A 17,228-nucleotide genomic window follows, 5' to 3' on the forward strand; every position below is an offset into this window, starting at 1 on the left:
TTAAATTCTTATTTTAAAATATTAAATTAATGTATTCTAATTTAACTTTAATTTTAGTTAAATTGAGTTTTGAAAATATGAAAACTAGAAAGAAAAAAAAAACAAGAGTAGAACATTTTCAATATTACTTTTCCTTCCTAGTAAAATTGAACATTTTAGTATGAAACCATCAATTATATTCGTACTTCACATATTTAATGTGATAAATATTTAACTTAACATGATTTATATTTTTAAATCCTTTTCTTTTATGATTCGGGGGTGGGGGTAGGTACTGAAAAGGATGGAGAGTGGGGCAGAAAGAAGAGATAAGGCCAAAAACCTCTGGTACCTTGATATGGGCTAACATATCTTATCATACATAAATATCTGTATACATTAATGAGAAAATCACACATCACTGGCAATTTCCACAATGCTAAACAAGCAACTATTTCCTTTGCTTCTCGTCTGCATTGTAGTGGCCACGGCCACCACCACAGCAGCATCTACAACTGTTGAGGATGCAACGGTCACGTGCAACACGGTGTATAGTAGCCTCGAACCATGTCTTCCCTACGTGCTAAGTGGTGGATCAAGCGTGCCGTTGGAGTGCTGCAATGGGCTTAAATCTCTCCTCAACACGGCGCGTATCAAAGCTGATCGCCAGAGCGTTTGCAAATGTATAAAGAGCGTTGCTTCAAGCGCTAACGGAGTTCAAATCGGTCGTGCTGCTCAACTCCCTGGAATATGTAAGGTCAATGTTCCTTACCAGATTAGTCCAAATGTTGATTGCTCAAAGATTACATAATTAAGGGACATTTTCAGTGAAATTATGATATGAATTTCAGCCGATCTATTTACCTGTTAGAGTGGGATCACTCATGTCCCTATTGATGTCCTAATTAAATAAACTCGAACAATATCACTTTTTGTAAGCTTTGTTATTTTAGCAATGAGGTATGAATCGTTAATCTTTTTATTCTTCGCCTTTTAATAGTTTTATGTGTGTATTGGGCTATTTGTTTGATAGTAGATTTTCATTGTTAGCAGGCGCAAATAACAAAATGACATTATTTTTAAGATGCAACGAACCACTCGGGAACAATTTAACTAAAATAACTCATATTTGCTTTTGTACTTCATTCAACTTTCAATATATTTACCCCTGTCATGTCCCTGCCTAAATTACGTGACTTTTTCTTTTCAATTAAAATCTGATAATTTATTTAAAAGAATTTAACCTATCACCCGATAAAACCCAACCCACCAACCAAAAATCATGGGTTGAAGGTCACTATGGCATTGATTTTTTGCTCTTTTTTCTCGATTGTTTTCCAGCTGAGGGGATGGATGTTTCAATGAATTTTTTGCTCTGTTTCCTCAGTTGTTTTTCTCTGTTAATTGAATTTTACTTATTTCGAAACTAACTGAGATTCACGGGCATGAAATTTAATTAATAAGGGGTAAATATAATCTAAAAGTTTAATGGCAAGATAAATATATTTAAGAAGTATAACGAATAACAAATAAACATTTTCTTCCGAACTTCATAAGCAAATATGACATTTTTCCGATAATTTAATGTATAATCAAAAAGAAGTTGCAGAATCTCGTATACACCAAAAAGATAATAGAGCCAAAAATAAAAAATTCAAGTATGAGGTTTTTTATGTGTGAGAAGTATGGGAAATATTTATTTGTATGGGATGTTTATATCCAATCAATTATTTTAATCTTAGTTAATTAAAAATTGGAGTAAAAAACATATCACTTAGGGTGTGTTCGGAAAAAATATTTTTTATTTTTTTTCATATTTGGTAAGTTAAATATTTTTTTAAAAAAAATTCTAAAATAATAAACTTCTTAAATATGAGGAAAATGAACTCCCTAATAATAAGAGTGGGGATGACAAGTTTTACTAGTGATATTGCACATTAATTGTGTTTTTTTCGCCCTTCAATACACATCATCTTCACTCCCACCTTTAGCCCTCATTCCCGAAACTAGACACCACTATCTCTCCATCCCGCCTTTTATAGTATTTGTCTGAATTATACACAATATTTTTTTAGGATAATAATTTTTGCTTATTTACTAAAAGAAAATAAAGAAAATTTAGTTATTTTTTACAAAATATTTTTTATGAAAAATATTTTCTTGGTACCGAACACACCCATAATCACGATTAAGTGATAAATTTGGGGAGTGGTTTAGCCACATTATTATGTGGTCCAACAAGCGTCGAATACATTGGTATATGGATAATAAGAAATAGAATATGTATGGTATTTTAAGCGGAAGTATGAAAAAATACACGGTAAAATAAATAAATTATTATATATAATTATGTGACTTATAACAGTAACCTCATTTGTCGATTTTTCATCAACCTCATTTGGTAGAGTGAAATCTATCAAGTAGCTAAATATAGGGGGTAATTAGCAGGGGCGGCTCAACCTAATCAGTTGCCTAAAGCTAAAAATATATTGGAGGTTTTAAATTTTTAATTTTTTTATATGTATATTTAAAGTATATTTTTTTTAGTTTTTTGAGAGGTAAAATTATTTTTTTAGTGAAAAATTTCCTTTTCTAAATAGTACTTCATTTATTTTAATATTTTGTCTAATTTTGACTTGACACGAAATTTTTAAAAAAGAGTTTCGAATCTTATAAGCTTAAACTAAAGATATATATACCAAGATGACTTTTAATATTGTGGCTTTGAACATGTCAGGTGGAAAGTAAATTTGAAAATTGATAAAAAAGGAAAAAAAACATTCTTTAATGTTTTGAAATGAGCTAAAATTTTTTTACCTAAATACACAACTTATTTTACATATTCTCTAACATTTTCTACCATTTGAAAAAATTACAAAAATCTCCACTCTCTTCTATTCTCGGATAACACTTTACGCGATGTATCGGGATGTACGTGATGTCTTGAGACATTGAGTGATGTATTCAAAATCGAGACGTGATGTATCAGGACATTTTTGGATGTATCTGAAACATAGACGCGACATATCCGGAAGTTTTGGAATATACCCAGATTCAACCAAATTAAGAGATTTTTGTAATTTAAAAAATAGTAGGAATAAAATATAATTAGCTATTAACACTATAAAATTTGTGTAAACTATAAAAAAATAGTAAGACAAAAAATTAAAAGACACAGTATAATTTTTTCTTTAAAATAAACTTATTATAGTTTTCTTATTACTAAAAAAATAGAGTCCCTAGAATTTGAAGCCTAAGACGAATGCCTCATATTTAAAGACATTGAACCGGCCGATAATTAAAACCAAATTCAAAGGTCCCGTAATATTATGCATATTTTGAATCACCCAAATAATTCCAACAAGAGGAAGCATAAATGTCTCAATTATATAATCATTTATTATGGACCGTGTCTATTTTGGGACCTACTGTATGCCAACCCTAATAAGTAATAACTATCGGGTAGGTAGAAGGATCAACACAATCATGATGGAAATATAGAGTTTATTTTTGAAAGGGCACAATATTAATAGTTATTTATTTTTAAAAATTATTTTATTCATCGAAAGAAATTAAAATAATAAAGATAATAATGTGTGACAGCTATTGGTCAAAATTTTAGACTTCTAAATTCTCGGATCCACCTATATAGGCAAAGATTTTTCTTCGGGAATAAATTGCTAATTTATTTGAGATATCTTACAATTGTAGTTGATGCAATCTCAGAAGTTTGGAGTCATTATGTGTTAAATTTGTTGGTCAAGCATTAAGCGTGTTTAAGACATAAAGTCCATTGCTTAAGACATAAGCCTCATAAAATTAAGCCCTACACATATATCTCAAAATATTTTATAGTGCCTCGCCTCGAAACGAGTCTCAAAAGCGCTTTTTTAAAATATTGTTATGTGCAAATACTTTTTTGGGGGGTATGCATTGGGGGTAAGAAGTAGTTGATAATGAGTACTTAATTGCAAGACTTTTCTACTGGTCATTTATTTACTAGGAAATGTGGAATAAACGAGTTTTTAGTATCTTATTCATGCCATTAACCACAATGTCTTACTACTCTCAAATTTTGCCACGCGATATTATCTAAATCTCCCGTTACTTAATTACTAGGCCTCACCCCTCTCACCTCCTATTACGAGTGGCATATATGAGTTATTTCATTTAGTTCAGTGGCATATTTAAATTTTTTCTTATTTCTTATCACGTCCTACACCCCAAATTTCAAACATGAAAAGACATTGATACTCTTAATTCACACCCAACTATACCTCATTAGTGTATATAAACATTAAAATTATATTGAATTTAAATTCATAAATTAATTTGGACTATATTAAATTCAAAAAAATAGTCCAAATAATGTGACAATCCAAGTCGAATAAATGATCCACTAAAAGTACACAATGTGTAAAGTTATGTGAAAATTCAAGTCAAATTAAATGAGCCACTAAAATCACACCACGTGTCAAAGTTATATGGTAATCCAAATCAAATTAAATGAGCCATTAGAATCATGCCATGTGCCAAAATTATGTGGCAATCCAAGTCAAATTAAATAAACCACTAAAATCATGCCACGTGTCGAAGTTATATGGCAATCCAAATCAAATTAAATGAGCCACTAGAATCATGTCATGTGCCAAAATTATGTGGCAATCCAAGTCAAATTACATAAGCTACTAAAATTATGTCACGTGTTGAAGTTATGTGGCAATCTAAGTCAAATTAAATGAGCCACTAGAATAATGTCACATGTATATGTGACATGTTCTGACCAATCAAATTAAAGCTCTTCACCAAGAAAATCTGATTGGTCAGTTCAAACCAACCAATCAAATCACACCCTCATACCAACCCCTACAACTATAAATAGGGGTCCTCATTGTTCTTAGAGGGAGAGTTTTCAAGAACAAGAAGCAAGAAGAGAGCTCGTGGATCAAAGGCCATAATACTTAAATGACATCTAAGAAGTTTCATTCCAAGACTATTATTCCTAAGTCTACTGATTCTAAGTTTTTCTGTGAGGTGGAGAACATACTGGATGCTACTATAGGAAGTCTAGGACCCATCACTAGGAACAGAGCAAACTTGCTAGGACAACAAGCACTTCAAGTGCCGTTCGCATCAGTTCCTATTTTTGATCTTTCATCTTCAAAGGGGGCAAGATTTTTTCCAAATGAATTGGAAGAAGGAGAGAATATAACTGATATTGTCGAAAAGACATTGGCTCTACTTAGTCCTTTTAACACAAGGAATTGCACTATTCAAGATAAAGATGAAGTCTTGATCATAAGATCTGCTCCAGTCACTCCACGTAACTTGTTTCAAATAAATTTCAAATTGAGGGAAAACCCGTGCTTCACTTCATCATCCATAATGGCCATCCAAGTGATGATGACTAACGCCTCAACTGTTGAAGAACAACTCGCGAGTTTGACAAAGGCGATCGAAGGTCTAACAAAATATGTACAAGATCAGGATAATCGAATTGTCAAGTCGATGGACAGAGTTGAGAATGTTATGGAGGGGGACTCAAGTCATGCACTTGGAAAACGTCCGATAATACAAGAAAAGAGATATTCAGTTACAAAGCAAATAAATATGGGTGATGAGCTACAAGTATCTGCTGAAGGGGGAATTCCTATTCATCAACTAAAGGACTTCATTATAGGAACTATCAAAGATAAGTATGATGTGTCTTCAAAGTCATTATTTACGTATGCAAAGCCATACACTTCAAGAATCGATGTTTTGAAGATGTCTGCAGGTATCAATCTCCAAAATTTCAATAATTTGAAGGAAAGAGAAATCTAAAGCAACACATTACCCATTTTGTTGAACTTGCAATAATACTGGAACATATGGAGATTATCTGGTCAAACAATTTGTGCGCTCCTTACAAGGAAATGTCTTTGACTGGTATACGGATCTCGAAGCTAGCTCTATTGATAGTTGGAAATAACTTGAGCATTAATTTCTCAATCATTTCTATAGCACAAGGCGTACTGTGAGCATGGTTGAACTCATAAATACACGTCAATGGGAGGATGAACATGTCATCGAGTTCATCAACCGATAGAGAAATGCAGGTTTTAATTGTAAGTATAGGCTTAGTGAAACTTCCGGAATAGAAATCTGTATTCAAGGAATGCGTTGGAGACTTCGTTATATCCTATAGGGTATTAAATCCAAATCATTTGAGGAACTAGCCAAACGTGCTCATAATATGGAGTTGAGTATGTCTACAAGTGGGATTGAAGGACTACTTATTTATGAGCCTAGCAAGAGAAAAGACAAAGTGGAGGTAAAGAAAGGATGAAAATCAGCACCTAAGTTTGGAAATAAGGAGTCGATGAATGTTAATGTCGTGCCTTTGAAAGTGGCTACGAATCTAAGAAAGAATTAAAGGGTGAAGACCACGACTTTTTAAAATAGTGCTGGTAGAAAACTGACTTTGAAGAAATACAGGCAAAAAAGTATCCTTTCTTGGACTCAGATGTCCCAACAATTTTTGAAGCATTTCTGGCATTAAAACTCTTTGAGCTACCTGAAATGAAGTGTCCAGATGAGGCTGGGAGGAATAATGATCAAAATTACTGCAAATATCACCGTTTAATGGGCCATCCTATTGAAAAGTGTTTTATCTTTAAGAAAAAGATCATGAACTTGGCCCATGAAGGAAAGATATTGCTTGAAGACGAGAAAAAGAGTTCAAATCAAGTCTCTGTCACTTTTGGTTCACTCAATCCTATAGTTCTTTACAACTTTGTCAAAATACATGATGGTGGCGATGTCCTAGCCACATCACCACCAAAAATGATTAAATTGGGTGACTTCGAGCCGATAGATGTTAACACATCATCGCTCGTTCCCTTGATGAATGAAGTAATAAGGGGAGATAAACCTCTGGAGGAAAATCACTCTTGCGGTGCTTATACTAATAATGAGGGATGGATTTTAGTAACACGAAGAAGATGTTGTAAAATGAGCTCGCAAAGAGAGCCAAGTAAGCAAGTAACAAGAGCAAAAATAAAGAAACTACCTAAAATTCAAAGGGTAAAGAAGAATATAAAGAATTGAAGAGTTGGGGGAAATTACTATCAAAAGCAATGTTCTCTGGTGACATTAGAGGAATTCTTTCTAGTTGGTTCCGTAAAAAGATTTTTCATTGTGACACCAAGGCCTCATGTTGTAACATTGATAAAGAAGAGACAACGGAAGAAGACTCATCGTCATCATTACTTCCATCACATGAAGGCCCTATCAAGTCTCACTCTGAAGAAATGGACACTTGTGATGCGAAGTTTCTTTCACTAATGATGATCTTTTATTGGGTGAGGTATTGCATAATAGTCATTTATATATGGTAGGTTTTGTGCGTGGACATAAAGTAAATAGGATCATGGTAGATAACGGATTTGGGGTCAATATCCTCCCTATCGCACTGTGAAGGAACTTGGAATCTCGATAAATGAACTATCTGAAAGTCATCTGATGATTCAGGGATTTAACCAAGGGGGGCAGAGAGCCATTGACGCTGTCAAATTAGATATAACGATGGGAGATATGCGTTCGAGTGCATGGATGCATGTTATTGACTTAAAAACCTTGTATAATATCTTATTAGAAAGACCATGGATACATGAGAACAAAGAGGTACCATCCACCTACCATCAATGTTTCAAATACTTTGAAGATGGGGTTCAAAAGAAGGTAGTTGCTGATGATGAACCTTTTACCAAGACAGAAGCATACTTTGCTAATGCAAAATTCTACTTAAAGAATCATGTCTCAAAAAAAGTCAAAGTTGATAACGCGACACCAATCAGAAAGGCTGATATCACAAAAAAGATTGACATAGCACTTGATAATGTGAGGGTTTATGACTGAAAAAAATAAAACGCCTTCAGATATGAGTAAAATACCTAAGGCAAGTGAGGCATCTTCAAGTAAGAGAGCGATTCCTATTTCTCACTATGTCCCAAAGATAAACAAGGTCAAGATCCCACCCTCTGAGTTGCAGAGTAGCAAGTTGACATTTTCTAGCAAGCAAATTGATACAATCAAATTACCTTCAAAAATGATAGAAGGATTTTTCAGACCATCAAATCATGATTTATATGAATCACTTCCTAAAAATCGTACAAATGAGAGTTTTGACCCAAATGCATATAAGTTGTTGGTGAAAGTAGGGTACAATCCCAATGAAGCTTTTAAAGTAGGTAAACTTCCAAATGAAGTTATTAAAAAGGCAAATCATGGCCTAAATTCAACTCAAAGGATAATGATAGAGAGAAGGTATATTGTTAAGCAATCGTGTGAAGTCTTGGGTTACAAACAACTATCGCCAGTTCGAATCTCTATAAAAGGATGAGCATCAACTACATTACCCCCGTGGAAGAACCTATGATGTTCAACAAGAAGCCTTCTGTGTTTGATCGACTTAATGGCATGACGCCTAATATTTCTGCATTTAATCAGCTTATCAAGTCAACTCCAAAAACTTTAGTGTTTGATCGGTTGGGACCAATGAAGAAGAAATACAAGCGCCAAGGAAATTATAGAATAATGGAAGAATGGGTACATGCTCTAGAGCATAATTCACCCAAGAATTGCCTCAGTTTGATCCTTCTAGAATAAGGTGAGAAATAAAACTTGTAGTTTCATGTGAAAATGTCCTAAGAGAAAGAACTCACACCAAAGTTCATACTAGGGAGCGAGATGAAGATGAAGAAAATATGGGATCATCAAATCACATCACAATTTGTGATGAGAAAAGTACTTCACTATATGCAAAAATTAAGGATGAGTTTGTTGATATTCATGCATTCCATCACGTATCTTTTAATGATGGTGATCCTCAAGAAGATGAGGATACTGAAGATGCGCCACCTGAACTAAAGAAAGGGGTTAAGAATACTGTTGATGCATTGAAGGAAGTAAATCTTGGGGTTGATGATGATATAAGGCCTACATATGTAAGTGCTTCACTAGATGACGATGAAGAGAAGAGATATATTGAGCTGCTTATGAAATTTAGGGATGTATTTGCTTGGAGTTATAAAGAGATGCCAAGATTAGACCCTAAAGTTGCAGTTCATCGTCTTGCTATGAAACAAGGGACTCATTCTGTTAAATAAGCTTCACGTCGCTTTAGACCTGAACTGATTCCTTTAATTGAAACTAAAGTTAACAAGCTCATTGAAGCAGGTTTTATTCGTGAAGTTAAATATCCTACATGGATTTCGAGCATTATACCTGTAAGAAAGAAGAATGACCAAATTCGAGTTTGTGTTGACTTTAGAGATTTTAATAATGCATGCCCTAAGGATGAATTTCCTCTTTTAATCCCTGAGCTTATGATTGATGCTACGACTGGATACGAGACAATGTCTTTCATAGATGGTTCATCTGGATACAATCAAATTTTCATGGCACCAAGGGATGAAGAACTTACTGCATTTCGCACTCCTAAAGATATATATTGCTACAAAGTAGTGCCTTTTGGTTTAAAAAATACTGGGGCCACTTATCAACGAGCCATGCAGAATATTTTTGATGACATGCTTTATAAAAATGTTGAGTGTTATGTCGATGACTTAGTGATGAAATCAAGAAAGAGTGATGACCACTTGCAAGATTTGCGAATGGTGTTCGAACGACTTCGAAGATACCAACTCAAAATGAACCCTTTAAAATATACCTTTTGAGTTACTTCAAGAAAGTTTCTCGGTTTTATTGTTCGACATTGAGGAATCAAGATTGACCAAGATAAGATAGATTCTATTTTAAAGATGCCTGAGCCAAAAAATATTCATGATTTAAAAAGATTGCAAGGAAAATTAGCATACCTTTGGAGGTTTATCTCAAATCTGGCTGGGAGATGTCAACCATTCAGTCGCCTTATGAAGAAAGATGTTCCTTTTGAATGGGACCAAGTTGTACCAATGCTTTCGAGAACATAAAGTCTTATCTGGTGAAGCCTCCAGTACTTGTAGGTCCTATACTTGGAAAACCATTGATATTATACATTGCAGCACAAAAAAGGTCAGTAGGAGCACTTTTCGCACAAAAAAATAATGAAGGGAAAGAAAATGCCCTATATTACTTGAGTAGGATGATGAAACAAAATGAGATCAAATATTCACCTATTGAGAAGTTATGTCTGGCACTCGTATTCTCGATTCAGAAGATGAAAGCATTACTTCCAAACTCATATTGTGCAACTTGTCTCTAAAGTGAATCCTATCAAGTTTGTCATGTCCAAGCCTGTCTTAAGTGATCGACTAGCAAGGTGGTACCTCCAATTTCAACAATTTGAAATTGTGTATATATCTCAGAAGGTAGTAAAAGGACAAGTGCTAGCAGATTTCTTGGCCAATCATCTAATTTCGAATGATTGGGAGTTATCTGATGAATTACCTGATGAAGATGCAATGCTAGTGGAAATTCAGCCACCTTAAAAGATGTATTTTGATGGTGTTGCAGATCGTGAAGGAGCCGGTGTTAGAGTGGTATTTTTCACTTCCCATGGAGAAGTTTTGCCGTACTCTTTCACTCTAACATAACACTACTCTAATAATGTTGCTGAATATCAAGTACTCTTACTTGGGCTTGAAATGGCCATTGATATGAAATAATTGCAACTACAAGTTTTTGGGGATTCCAAGTTGGTGATCAATCAAGTCTTGGGTAATTATGAAGTAAAGAAGCCTGAGTTAATCCCATACTGCAATTATGCTCAAAAGATGATAGGATGGCTTGTAGAGGTGACTATTCAACATGTCCCAAGAAAGGATAATAAAAAGGCTGATGCGTTGACAACTTTATCTTCTGCATTAGTATCGCCTGATGAAATGCAAGTTGTGGTTTGCCAAAGATGGATAACTCCGCCTCTAGATGAGCATGAAGTAGAATTTCGACAAGTTATCACCACTTCGGAGGCTGAAATTAATGATTGGCGACAACCAATAATAAATTATTTGTGTTATAGAATATTGCCAGAAAACCTTCGAAGAAGGACAGAAATCTGACGACGAGCCCCTCGTTTTCTTTATTATAAAAATACACTTTACAGGCAGTCATTCGATGGAGTTCTCTTACGATGCTTGTGGGCAGATGAATCTACTCAAGCTATGTAAGAAACATATTCTAGAGTATGTGGAGTGCATCAATCTAGGCCAAAACTTTATTTTCACATAAAAAGGATGGGATATTACTGGCAAACCATGGTGAAAGATTGTCTGGATTACGTCCGAAGATGTAAAGCTTGCCAATTCCATGCAAATTTTATACATCAACCCCTAGAAGTATTGCATCCAATGATTGCCTCATGGCCATTTGAAGCTTGGGTTTTGGATGTTGTTGGATCGTTGCCTAAGTCCTGGGGTGGATATTTGTACATCCTGGCTGCAACTGACTACTTCTCAAAATGGGCAGAAGCTGTTTCTCTTATAGAAGTGAAGAGAGAGAATGTCGCTAACTTCATTTGAGTTAATATTATCTACCATTTTGGTATTCCTAAATACATATTGACAGATAATGGCAAGTCATTTGATAACAAGTTAATGACGAAGATATGTGATCTTTTTGACTTCAAGCAATATAATTTCTCTATGTATTATGCGGCTTCTAATGGTCTCGCTGAAGCATTTAACAAGACACTCTGTGTTATACCCCATACTTTTGTACCTTGAAAGGTTCTCAAGCTTCTTAAGTTTCTTGAACCTCTTAAGCTTCTGAAGTTTTATTTAAGCTTCTTATTTCTTGAAAGGATTGTAAGCTTCTTATAAGTTGTCATATGAGCCGGATAATCTATGACGCTATCAAACAACTCTAAGGAAGGGAGAATGTGACACCCATAGAAGGGAAAATTGGAAATATGGTTATGAGAATCCGGAAGGAATTGGAGGCCAAGTAATGAGTCATAGGAATTGACTTACTTACGTAAGCTACCAATTTGGAAATCTTACATACTTAATATACTTAAGCACATACCAAGGTTACGTAGTAGGGATTACATAGGTTCCTAAAGCAAGATGAGATTACAAACCCACAAGGAGGAAAAGAAAGTGACACGTGGCAGCCCATAAGAGAGTTCCACATGGAAACATGAGGGAGTGCCATGTGGCAGCAACTGCAGCAAGGGGGTGGACCCCACATGCCACATGGAAGCCGCTAAGTGGAGGAGGGGGTGCGTTGGCCTTATGAGGGCTTGACACATGTCACCACTTGGGGCTTGACACGTGTCACCCCCTAAGGTGGTATATATACATATTTGATGAATTTTCAACTCATTCTTTTCCCTTAAGTTCATCTTTATCAAAAAAAAACTACAAGAAAATTCTAGAGAAAAGAAAGGAGAGAAACTTGGAGCTAGAGAGAGAGGGCGCTCGGATTTGGGAGAAAAAAAGGTGAGTCTCTGATGTCATTCTGTGAATTAATTATCTAGGGTGCACCACGATTTTATGAAGGTGTTAGTAATGAATATTTATGGTTTGGATCAGCCCAAAATATTACCAAACAGCCAAGAAGTTTTAGGCGCACTAAAGGAACTTCCGAGGCAAGTTTCGATGAGGTTGACAAGTTCTGGGCAAGGTAAGAGTTTCTCTTTCGAACTGGAGTTTATGATGATGTTATGAGGTATATTACATGTATTAAATAATGCTAGAAGTTTAAAAACTTCACAAGGATGCTTGACGATAAAAACAAGCTAAATTAAAATCGTAGTAGCTAAATCTAAGTCGCGTAGTGTATTGTTGTTGTGGTGCTGTGGGTACATCTGGTGGGGTTTCGTTTTGCAGGGATTTAAAGTGTTTTAAAAAGGGTGTGGGAACTGCAGGTTGCAGCCACACGACCCTCCATTTGGTATGGTTAAAGATTTTATAAAATAAAGATTAAAAACTCTATTTTGGTATCGTATTCTGGAGCTAATTGTTTGGAGCTTGTATTGTGCAATGTTGAAGTGATTTACTTGTAAATATGCTGCTGGTTGTTATTGTTGGTATGGTTGTTGATATTTTTGCCGAGTCAAAATCTCGGAAACATTGAAATTATAGGGGAAATGCTGTCTGATTTTCGGTAGTTTCGAAACTAATAACAAACTAGTCGAGGGTAATGGATAGGAAATGACTCCTATTAGTACTTGGTTGTAGAGTGGGATATTGGAAAGTGGAAAGCTATTAACCTTAGTATTACTTTCATGTCAAATAGGTTAAGGAGGTATCAAGACAAGACGGATTTCAATTAATCCCTAAATAGGTATGTGAAGCTACCTTTTTTCTCTTGGCATGTTTTGGCATAAGTATGTGAAACCCTTCTTCACTCTTGATAAGTCTTTGACATAGGTTATGATTTTATGATGAAATATTTATGGTACCGAGTCCCTTGATGGACCAAGTATGATATATGTCACTATCTAAGGATCGGGCCGAACGTTCCTCGGCATATGTTACTATCTAAGGATCGGGTCGTACGTTCTGTGGAACATATTATATAATGACTCTACGAGGGAAAGTAGAGGGTATGTAAAGCTTATTCTATTCCTTCTTTTGGCATGAACCATAAAAAGCCAACAAATGAAGAATATGCAATGTCTACACGAAGCTCCTATTCTTAAGTAAACGAGGATGACCAACATTTTTAATTTCCTAGAACTTATGTCCTTTTGCCTCGACTCATGTGAAAGTGTCAAACCATCCTAAGTTGGTATAATTTATGTTGTGGTATAAAGCATGAGTCTTATTCACTCCTTTAAGCTAGAACTCTTCTAATAATTGAACTATGGTGTCTCAAGTTTTTCTATACCTTGGGAAGTAGTAAGTAGGTAAAGTTAATCTTTTTGTTTTGGCATGAACCTTACGAAGCGAATAGACAAAGTATATGTGATCCCAAGGAAGTCCCCATTCTCAAAGCCACTAAGATGGCCATTTTCTTGACTTCCAAAAGATATTTTATTACGCCTTGATATGAGTAGATGATTTCAAAAGTGCTACTTTGATGCAAATCGTAATGACACTCCAAAGGTACTTGTTATGGCTATTGTCCTAATTTTTGAATGATAGTTCATTTTGATTATTTCAATAAGTCTCCAATGATGGTTTAAATTGCATATGGTTACTCAATACTCTACTCGTGTATACTATAACTCTTCTTTCACTGAGTCTCGGGTGGGGTACGTAATCGTGCGCAGTTCACTGCATTATCGATCGAGTCCCTTACTAAAGGGCTGGGTACACTATATGAGGAAATGATAATGCGATGACATGAACAACTCTCCGCGTCCCTCACTAGAGGGTCGGGTACATATGTATATATATATATGGGATGATGATGTGATGTGATAAGGTGGTGATGGCACCGGGCGCTATGATGGTCCTACATTTATGATTCACCTGAAAGGGACGGCTATATTGTATAATGAGCATGCATGTTTTTATGATTCACGAGGTACAGGTTTCTTACGTAACAAATTTATTCTTCTGGCACTCTTTACTTCAAATATGTTTCCAGTTATGCTTTGTATTCTCAGTACATATGTCGTACTGACCCTCCTCTTTTTGGGGGGCTGCGTTTATGCCCGCAGGTACAGACGCACGTTTTGGAGATCCATCAGCTTAGGACTCCTACTAGCAAGTTTGGGAGAAGCTCCATTGTATCGGAGCCTAGTTGTGGTACTGATCTCTTGATTTGTATACTCATTTTGTTTATTCAGGGGTACGGTGGAAGTCCTGTCCCACCTTATGTTATCATTGTACTCTTAGAGGTCTGTAGATATGTATGTGGGTTGTATATGGGTTGTATATGCACGTATGCATAGTTGTGCTGATATGGTTTATGTTTTGGGGAACGTTTTCCCCTGTCGTGATAGCCGTGCCGGTTGAGGTGTTATCTAGTATATTTGTATATTGTTACTCAAATAGGGAACAAGTTTGCTTATAGCTAGCAAAGGTATACACGAGTGTCTAGTTCGGGCACTCGTTACGGCCTACGGGGTTGGGTCATGACAAAAATGGTATCAGAGCGGTCTTTCTTTGGAATGTCTACAGACCGTGTCTAGTAGAGTCTTGTTTATTGGTGTGGGTGCACCACATCTATAAGCAGGAGGCTACAAGACATTTAAGATGTTATATTTCTTTCTTATCTTAGATCATGCGATAGAGCTGTTTTATTAGGATAATCCCTCCTAACAGACTACTAGGGGTACGGTAATACCTCTAAGGGAAACTTGTTTCTGACCTCCTTTTTTGTAGGTGGGTACAGGTTAAGGTGAAAAATGAAGAGACCAGCTCTTGACAGCAGGGGGGGTGCAAAGAAGGCCCCTAGGGTACGTATGGGACCTCAGGCTCCAGGACCGAGCAAGCAAAGCCCTAGTTATTTGATTGAGACTGATCCCTACGAAGACCCTGATCATATAGAGACTGATCCCTTGGAGGGCCCAATGATAGAGTCCCCGGAGTAGTTGATGACCGGGGAAGTAGTTCCGAAAGCCACGCCAACGGTTCTTATAACAGAGCACTATGTCAGGCCAGCTCCTACGGTAAGTGTTACGGTATATTCAAGCCTTTTATCTTGGTCGTCGGTGAGCTAGGAATTATCTAACTATCGATGTTTTTTGGATTCAAGCGAGGAAGACGACGAGGGACAAACAAGCAAATGGCTGCCAGAAAGTGATGAGGAGCATACTTTACCTCCTAGGTCACCGGGTCGAACTAGGAATTGATCGACTACAAGTATGGGAGTAAGAAGTATAGTTTTTGCTGGCTATATGGGGCTATTTGTTACTTTTGTTTCGGCCTAATGTAGGAAGCCCTGTGTGGCTGGGATATGAGATGTTATAAACATATATATATATATTGGCCCTGTGAGACATTGTGACTATGATATGATATGATATGGATGTATATATATGTTGGTCTTGCATGGCATTATTGGTATTTCCTGAGTGCAGGTTTGGGATAGTAAGGAATATAGAGGAAACTCTGCCGAAATTATTTTTTGAATAAAAAGGGAATGAGATATAGGTTCATCATACGGCTTGGAAGTTGATACTGAGTACCCCTATTATGATGAGATAAAGATGTAAGGGTACCCTCTGTGTTATTGGTAAGGGGCCTCTAGGTTTATTAGAAAGTTTTATGTCAAAGGAAAACTTCTGTTGGAGGGCAATGTGTCCAGCAATTGGGTTCCACTTTTGTGGGAAAGTACAGAATCCTCAACCATTAGTGGTGAACGATATAAGTTGTTCACGACTCAAGAATGAACCTAGAGGGAAACCATATGAGTTAGGCACTAAACAGTATTGTGGTGCTTATTGGATCTTAATTTCCTTCTGGTAGTAGTTAGAGGATGCTTTATGGTAACCTTTTATTGGTTATTAAGCGACTAAAATAGAGGATGACATGGGTAAACCCTAAAGGGGAAAAGTGGACAAGAGAAATATAAGTGTGAGATGAATTCGATTGACACTATCACATGTAAACAGGAACGCTTAAACTTCAAGCAAGATTCTATGTTGGCTCGAGTTATCAAGAACTAAAGGCCAGCGATAAATGTGTAGAAGCCATGATATCTGAGATCATGCGGAGAACCATTAGCAGAGACCCTAATGGATGAGTGCTTACAAAAAGGGGCGAACACAATAAGAGAGTAAGACAGAGCGATCTAAGGACCGTGTAAAGGGTAGTAAGGCCATGGTTGAGTAAAGATTAAGACATGGCAATAGAGTTGTTGGCTGTCGGGATGTGACATATAGGTAGCAAGGAGAAAAAATAGAAAACCTCCTACGGTAAGGAAATGAGGAGACCAAGGAGTACCCAAAGAAAAAAAAAGAAAGAGAAAAAGGGGTAGGACAGAATAACGTTAGCGTGAGCAAGCTCTGGTGTGGAAGTGATATGTAAAACAAGATGGACCAAGAAACAAAAAGACTGTGTCTATCTCATACCGATTGTATAAAAGTAGTTGTGCAACTTACGAATATATATGTACAACATAAGACCAAGCAGAAGAGTACATGAGGAAAAGGGGGTTATGATATTTTGGACACGTTACAGAGAAATACAAGAGAAGTTAAATTAAATGACCAAAAAGAACATGGTCATGGTGGAACTAAAGACCTACCCCAATACTGGTTGTAAGATAAAAGAGGAAAGGGCAAGGCAAATGTGAAGACTAGCGAGACGACGCTAAGGTAAATCTTGGGATAAGTTGAGTTCCTTGCACATTATTGCAAGGATTACAAT

General features: G+C 36.1%; 1 protein-coding gene across 1 annotated transcript; it reads left to right on the forward strand.

Annotated features, from left to right (window-relative positions):
• Window positions 1-306: 306 nt before the first annotated feature.
• LOC129888390 (non-specific lipid-transfer protein 1-like) lies at window positions 307-961 on the forward strand. The gene has a single exon (XM_055963371.1). The coding sequence runs from the start codon at window positions 416-418 to the stop codon at window positions 788-790; it is 375 nt and encodes a 124-aa protein (XP_055819346.1). The 5' UTR covers window positions 307-415; the 3' UTR covers window positions 791-961.
• Window positions 962-17,228: the final 16,267 nt, after the last annotated feature.

Source organism: Solanum dulcamara, chromosome 5, assembly GCF_947179165.1.
Source record: "Solanum dulcamara chromosome 5, daSolDulc1.2, whole genome shotgun sequence".
Taxonomy (NCBI): domain Eukaryota; kingdom Viridiplantae; phylum Streptophyta; class Magnoliopsida; order Solanales; family Solanaceae; genus Solanum; species Solanum dulcamara.